This window comes from Cololabis saira, chromosome 12 (assembly GCF_033807715.1).
Source record: "Cololabis saira isolate AMF1-May2022 chromosome 12, fColSai1.1, whole genome shotgun sequence".
NCBI classification, from domain to species: domain Eukaryota; kingdom Metazoa; phylum Chordata; class Actinopteri; order Beloniformes; family Belonidae; genus Cololabis; species Cololabis saira.
In genome coordinates, this window is record NC_084598.1 from 33,511,062 (window position 1) to 33,518,878 (window position 7,817).

The 7,817-nt window shown below is 53.5% G+C and overlaps 1 protein-coding gene across 1 annotated transcript; it reads left to right on the forward strand.

Moving 5' to 3' along the window:
- Nucleotides 1–3,021: 3,021 nt before the first annotated feature.
- LOC133456404 (uncharacterized) lies at nucleotides 3,022–6,490 on the forward strand. The gene is made up of 2 exons (XM_061734880.1): nucleotides 3,022–4,257; nucleotides 4,373–6,490. Exons 1-2 carry the CDS (start codon nucleotides 3,022–3,024, stop codon nucleotides 6,488–6,490), a joined length of 3,354 nt encoding a protein of 1,117 aa, XP_061590864.1.
- The last annotated feature ends 1,327 nt before the right edge of the window (nucleotides 6,491–7,817 follow it).

The following is a 7,817-nucleotide window of genomic DNA, read 5'->3' on the forward strand; positions in this document are numbered from 1 at the left end:
TGCACCAGTATCTCCTGCAAGAAAACACCCCCACAAAACGATGCTGCCCACCCCCTTATTCCTTACTTACGATGGTGTGCTGAGGCCTGCCAGTTATTTGGGATTGATGTCAGCTAAAGACAACTAACTAAGTCATCTGATGTTCTGTGTTGCTGACATGGTTAGAAGTTGATTTGTAAAAATAGATTATTTACTTGTATCAAAGCGCTGAATCCGTCATCTCCGTGTCTCCATTCAGTGATACTGTGTGACTTCAGGAGCAAACCCTCTAAGCCCTCTTGCAACCTCTAATATACTGACGCTATTGAACAGTCAGTGCAAGAGGGGCTGCATTGACTTTGATCTGAATTGAGTGACTTTCATGGTCAATTTTACATGGACTGCTAGCTCCCTGCATCAGTTCACCCTAAACCTTTCAGCAGCGAGGAAATGATATTCTTTCTTCACTTGAGGATCCACTGCAGCGTGAAGACCAGTTACACACTCCTCAATTGCTCATGACATGATATTGAGTCTGAAAGACACCCCACACACACACACACACACACACACACACACACACACACACACACACACACACACACACACACACACACACACACACACACACACACACACACACACACACACACACACACACACACACACACACACACACACATTTGTTGTACAGTTGATCTTGTATATTGTAATATATTGTATATTGTAGTGTATTGATTCAGTGTGACGGCTGACTCAGAACATTTCTTGAAATGAGCAATTCATTCACTGAAAAAAGGACAACAACTGCAGTGTATAGGACTTTGGAGTTGTCAAAGACCAACTCAGCTTTAAAAATCAAAAGTTCGTGAATAAGAAAAAAAAAATGTATATAAAATGATTACTTTTTCGATTACAGTCTGACACGATCATGCTGAAATGTTCTGTCCACGACTCGTCTTGCTGCTGTATGTTGAGAGCCTTTGTGCGTCTGCACTGTGAAGGTCCACGCTGTCAGTTTTGTTGCATTTGTTGCATTACACGCCTGCACCATGACACTGCCTCCACCATGCTGCTTCGGTTCCTTTCCTTTTACATACTTTTCTCTTCCCATCACTCTCTTACAAGCTTATCAGGGTTTAATCTGCCCACAGATGTTTTTATTTTCAAAAAGGAAAGAATTGTTCCCCTTAAATGTCTTTAACAACCCACCAAGTAGGTGATTCAGCCCCACCTAAGTTTTTCTTTTGTTTGTTTGTTTTGCTATTGCTCTTCCAGACTTGTTGGCTTGAGTTTCTGCCATGTAGTCTCAGTCTCCATCCTGCACCAAACCCAGAGACCTTCTGCACTGTCCACTTTATCATTAAAACATTTAAATAAAATTCTGACAGCCGACATAATAAATTACATTCTTCAAAACCCATTTTAACAAGCTGTTGCCATATTTTTCTACTATTACAGAAAACTTTGCAATAATTCATGATCAGTCTTCATGCATCTCCAGCAAGATCCAAATCCTATTTGTAAACACCTTAAAGGAGTGTTTCCTAGACCTAATTCAGCCTCATTATCTGGTCATGGTATGGAATATCCAGCAGCTGTTTCCAGTGAAACATTTCTTCAACATATGTAAACCTTTGAGGCACTTGAGACAGCAGGAACCTTTTTATAGTTCTTACGACTATTGCAGCATTCAATGGTTCAAAGTGAGACCTTTTTTCATGTGGCGTGCCTAAGCAACCGTGCATCGACTCATCCGGATGGTGCAAGTTATTGGTTGTAGGGGGGCAATACATACTGGCTAATCTACTCATCTTTCTATTTGCATAAAAAGCTTGCAAGCATCGGTGAAATGTTGAGCATATAAACAATAGTTCATGATATCAGCTCCTGAAACCTAAAAGAAACACAGAGGGATAGGGCAACTGTGAGCCCCTGGGGTTATTGAGCCAATGGAGGAATTATGACATGATTTGCACCGCTCTACTCTTATCAAGACTTGGCTTGGGTCATTTATTTTGATTTTCACTGCTCTACTACACAGCAACTTTTGACAGGCACTTCAGTGTTTCTGTCATTGGTGCAAAAGCTGGGGGAAAAAAAACTTAATGGAAATATTTTGTAATACAGTGAGCTTCCAGTTCCCAAAACACTCAGAGGACCTTTTGAACTGTTTGGTGCGAATGCACCTTAGACTTGCTAAAACTGCCACAGTTCAAAAAGAGTTCTGTTTCATTCCTTCCAGACTGCCAGTGGCAGTAAACAGAGTGGATATGTCTCCTCGCGCTCCGCGCAGGTCGAGATTTAATAACAACAGTGTCACGTGAGTGACGTGTAGGCTACCTGTGCGTCTATAAATACCGCCCGGTAGACTACATCCGGCCTCTTGAATCTTCTCGCTGTTAACCTGACGTACATCGCTGGTTAATCGCTCCGTAGATCCGTGTTTCGGATCTATATTTTCTGCAGGTTCGGGGAGGTAAGCTCAACTCTGGTTGGTGGTGTTTGACAGCCTGCCTGTGACTCTTGGTCGGAGCGCACGTTGTGCCCTCTAAGGCTGTGGCTGTCAAGCCATCTTACCTCTCCCTTTCTCCATCGGGAGGATCCGAGCGCCCGTGTGTCGGGCTGGCTCGCTCCCCAGCCACACAAACGGTCTTGAATTGTTTGTGCTGAGCTGATTCCTCCACATGCTAGATGTCCCAGCCGCGTTCAGTGGTCCGCCCACTGCTCTCGTCTGTTGGTTCCTAGCCTGGCTTGGTGAGTATTTTTTTACTTAAGCTTAAAAAAAAAAAAAAAAAAAAAATATATATATATAAATTTTAAAAATATATATATTAAAAAAAAAAAAAAAAAAAAAAGCTAGTCCAGAGGTTCCGGACGCGTTCTGTGGCGGCCACAGTTCTCGCTTGGATTGCCTGGCTCCACACTGAATTGTTTGGATTAAGAACAGTGGTGTGAGGAGTCTGTTAGATGTTCTGATCGAGTCTCGGTTCTCGCCCAGATTTCCTAACTTGACCCTTTTATTTTTTGGAGGAAGCGATGATGGCTTGTACATCATGTGGCACTCTACTGTTGGTAGAGGATGGCCATGAATTGTGCCCCCAGTGTCTGGGGGTGGGGCACCTGAGGGAGGCCCTGTCTGACCCCTGCATCAACTGCAGCATTTTGCCGCTCTCGGTGAGAGAGGACCGGCTGCGTCAGGTGGAAGGCCTCCTCTTTAGGAGCGACCTCCCACCCTCTGGGCCCGCTCATGTCAGTGCAGGTTCCCGCAAAAAGCACCGGGACAAGCGCAGAGCGGGGCCCCATGACGAGCGCAGTGGCCCTACGCAGAAGAAGGCGAAGGATGCTCCCTCACGCAGTGAGATGGAGGATTTACGGGCTGAACTGGAGCAGCTTAAGGCCTTAGTGAGGGAGCGGGCTCTGCCCTCCCCACCTCTGGCGGTCCCCTGGGAGTCAGATTGTGGAGACGATGCTATGTCTACCAGGGCTTCAAACTCCATGTTTCAAGGCCGTGACAGTGTGTTTAGCTCTGGCGAGTATCCCTCCCCTGAGCTGCCGTGTCTGGTGGTTGACCCAGCTAGCATACAGGCAGAGGCTGGCTCGGAGACATCCCTCAGGAGCTCTGGGAGCACTGAGCTGGGAGAGGGCCCCTGCCCTTTGCAGGCAACACTACGTGCGGCCCTGGCTAAGGTCGGGCTGGATGATGCGCCCGCTGCCCAACCGGCGAGCAACCCATTCTTTCGCCGGACTCCTGTAGCCCCGCCCTTTGATGTCCCGCCCTCGCCTGCTTTTTTGCAGGAGCTGCGGCGCTGCTGGGCAGATCCAAAGGCGTTTGCCTACCATGGCAAGGATGCGAGGACTTTGGCCTCCATGCGCCAGGCGGAGCAACATGGCCTGGTTCACATGCCTCCCGTGGACCCGTGTATCGCCTCACTGGTCCTTTCACCAGATGAGGCGCTCAAAGATAAGGCCCGCTGTCCTAGGCCTCAGTGCCGGGTAACGGATAGCCTTCTCTCGACGGCTTATGATGCGGCAGGCCGCATGGCTCGCATTGGGAACTCCCTCTCCGTGCTCCTCCTCGCCCAGTCCCAGATGTTGCAGTCGGAGCATGAGGGCGGGGAGTTGGGTGATACTAACGACGCTGCGCTCCAAGCCTTCGGGCTGATGACCAGAGAGCTTGGCCGCCTGATGTCCACCCTGGTGGTGACGCGGCGTCAGGTGTGGCTGGCGCAGGCACCCATGTCTGATGATTGCAGGCAGACGCTACGGAAGCTTCCGGTAGTGCCGGGCCAGTTGTTTGGGCCAGAGGCAGAACAGGCGTTGGAGCGCAGGAAGCAGTCGGGTCAGGCGTCAGAGGCCTGGGGTCGTCGGAGTGCGAGCATGGGACCCCCAGCTCAGCACTCCAGGAGACGGGGCGCACAAGACCTGCGCCGCTCACATCCCCCGAGCCCCCCTCCGCAGCCCTGGCAGCACAGCCGGGTTGCTGGGGGTGGTGGGCGTCAGCCCAGGGGCGCACACCCTCCACCTCGCCGGTCTCAGCGGGTGCAGGGGCAACACCAGCGTCCCCCCAAACCCCCAAATAATCCTCGAGGCACTCTATGAGGGCCTCGGGCCGGCGGTGGGCAGGTTTTCACATCAGCACCTGGCCTATTGGGCAGCCCATTCTCCAGATGTATGGGTTTTGAGAACACTGTCCCAGGGCTACAGGTTGCAGTTCCGCCGCCGGCCCCCACCACCCTCCGGGGTCAGGGAAACCTCGGTCAGAGACCGCGGGAGGGCCCTGTGTTTGTCACAGGAGATAGCCAAACTCTTGGACAAAAAGGCCATCACAAGAGTTCACCCACATACACAGAGCAGTGGGTTTTACTCAACATACTTCCTCATTCCGAAGAAAGACACTTCTCTTCGGCCTGTGCTGGACCTTCGGGGTCTGAACCAGTACCTGAAGGTCCTCCCATTTCGGATGCTGCGTACACGCGACGTCCTTCAATCTGTCACTCCAGGGGAGTGGTTCACCTCCATAGACCTCAAGGACGCCTACTTTCACGTCCCAATACACCCAGACCACAGACGGTTTCTCAGTTTTGCCTTTCAAGGCCACGCCTACCAGTTCACCGTCCTGCCTTTCGGCCTGTCCCTGGCTCCTCGCATCTTCACCAGATGCATGAGGGCGGCCTTGACATCGCTATGCCTGTCGGGAGTAAAGATTCTCCCATATCTGGACGACTGGCTTATATGCGCCCCCTCGCTCCAGGAGGCGGAGCTGATGACATCCAGGGTCCTCACACATATCGAGGCTCTGGGCATGTCGGTAAATTGGGAGAAGAGCTTGTTGCGTCCTACGCAGCAGACCACCTTCATCGGCCTGTCCCTCGATTCAGTGTCAATGCAGGCACGCCTTACTGCAGAGCGGGCACAGCGGATTCAGGACCTGCTACGGTCCTTCCGCCTCGGGATGAGGTTGCCCGTCCACGCATGGCTCCGACTGCTGGGGATGCTGTCGGCGGCCTCGGCTGTGACACCTCTGGGGCTGCTGCACCTGCGCCCCCTGCAGATGTGGTTCAACAGCCTCCAGATGGACCCTCGCCTTCACAGGTGGGTCAAGGTCAAGGTTACCCACCAGTGCCTTATTCATCTCCACCGGTGGCGGGACAGCACCTTTCTATTGCACGGTGTTCCTCTCGGCTCAGTCCCTTCGAGGCGAGAGGTGGTGACAACAGATGCCTCACCTCAGGGTTGGGGTGCGGTATGGCAGAAGAGGTCAGTCCAGGGGGTTTGGGGCCCTCTGTGGCGGGGACGGCACATCAATGTCCTAGAACTCCGGACTGTCTACTTGGCGCTGAGGCACTTCTTGCCCTTTCTCAGGGGCAAGCATGTCCTCGTCCGGACAGACAACACTTCGACAGTGTTTCATGTCAACCACCAGGGGGGAACCAGGTCGCTGGACTCCCTGAACGAGGCCCGGAGGTTGTGGATGTGGGCTCATCCTCAATTGGCCTCCTTGAGGGCAATGCACCTCCCTGGCAGAGCCAACGTGGTGGCGGATTCCCTCTCACGCCGGCAGCTGCCCCCGGGGGACTGGCGGTTGCACCCCCAGGTGGTGCGAATGATTTGGGATCGATACGGGGAAGCCCGTGTGGATCTGTTCGCCTCGGAGTGTACGACTCATTGTCCACTGTGGTTCTCCTTGGCAGAGACCAGTGCCCCGCTCGGGATGGACGCTCTCGCCAACACTTGGCCGAGAGGCCTCCTTTATGCGTTCCCTCCGATTCCCCTGGTGATGCCCACGCTTCACAGGGTGAGATTATCGGGTCACAGGGTCCTCCTGGTGGCGCCCAAGTGGCCCTCGAGGATTTGGTTCTCCACGCTCCTCAGCCTGTTGGACGGGGAGCCTTGGCAGCTCCCAGTACGGTCGGACCTCCTGTCCCAGCTGGGCGGGGAGGTATGGCATCCCTCTCCGAGCCTCCTTCAACTCTGGGCCTGGCCGTTGAGAGGGGAGGGTCATTCTTGACGCACCTTGAGCCCTCGGTATGTGAGACCTTGCAGAATGCTAGAGCTCCTTCCACAAGAAGGGTGTATTCGCATTGCTGGACCGCTTTCTCCTCCTGGTGCAGGGACGGGGGTTTTGACCCGATCTCCTGTCCGTTACAAATTGTACTGCGGTACCTGCAGTATCTGTTTGAGGCGGGCCGGGCGGCCTCGACCTTGAAGGTGCACGTAGCGGCTATTTCTGTCCACCATGGCCACATCGATGGTAGACCAGTTGGTGCGCATTACTGGGTAGCACAGTTTCTGCGGGGTGCCAGGAGACTGCGCCCCCCCAGAGTGCAGCGTGCAGCAGCATGGGACCTGCCGCTGGTCCTGCAGGCCTTGGGCGAGGCCCCCTTTGAGCCTATGGCAGGGGGGTCCTTGAGGACGACGTCATGGAAGACCGCCTTTCTGTTGGCTGTTACGTCTGCCAAGCGTGTGAGCGAGCTCCACGCCCTTTCAGTCAGTCCTACGTGCCTTCGGTGGAAGGCAGACAGCTCAGGAGTGACCCTGTGGCCAAATGTCGCTTTCCTGCCAAAGGTGTTACCCCCTGACCATGCCAATCAGGCCATAGAGTTGGCAGCATACCATCCTCCCCCGTTTGAGTCCCGGCTGGAGGAGCGGGCTAATTTGCTGTGCCCAGTCCGGGCGTTGCGGCTCTACCTTCAGGCAACACAGAGCTTTCGACGCTCTGAGCAGTTGTTTGTGTGCTACAGGGGGGCGCACAAGGGCCGTGCCCTGTCGAAGCAACGTCTCTCCCACTGGATTGTTGAAGCAATCAAACAGGCTTATGACGTGGCAGGTAGACCTGCACCTTCAGGCGTTGTCTGTCATTCCACCAGGGGTGTGGCCACTTCCTGGGCGGCAATGAGAGGGGTACCGTTGTCTGAGATCTGTGCAGCGGCATCCTGGACGGTGCCGTGCACCTTCTCCAGGTTCTATCGCCTTAACGTGGCCTCTGGGTCCACGCTGGCTTCGGCCGTTCTGCCTTTGGCTTCTACGGCTGACCACTAGGTGGGTGTTGTTCCTCGTGACAATGCTGGTATGAGTCATCCACTCTGTTTACTGCCACTGGCAGTCTGGAAGGAATGAAACAGAACGTAAGTTACGGATGTAACTATGGTTCTGTGAATTCCTGGATGACTGCCAGTCACACCGGTCACTCCGAACTTCCTGCGAGAAGATTCTGGGAGGCCGGATGTAGTCTACCGGGCGGTATTTATAGACGCACAGGTAGCCTACACGTCACTCACGTGACACTGTTGTTATTAAATCTCGACCTGCGCGGAGCGCGAGGAGACATATCCACT

Coding starts and splice junctions, on each gene's coding strand:
- LOC133456404 (XM_061734880.1), top strand. CDS start 3,022: ATGGCTTGTACATCATGTGGCACTCTACTGTTGGTAGAGGATGGCCAT. Junction 4,258..4,372: donor AGACGCTACGGAAGCTTCCG/GTAGTGCCGGGC, acceptor TGGGACCCCCAG/CTCAGCACTCCAGGAGACGG.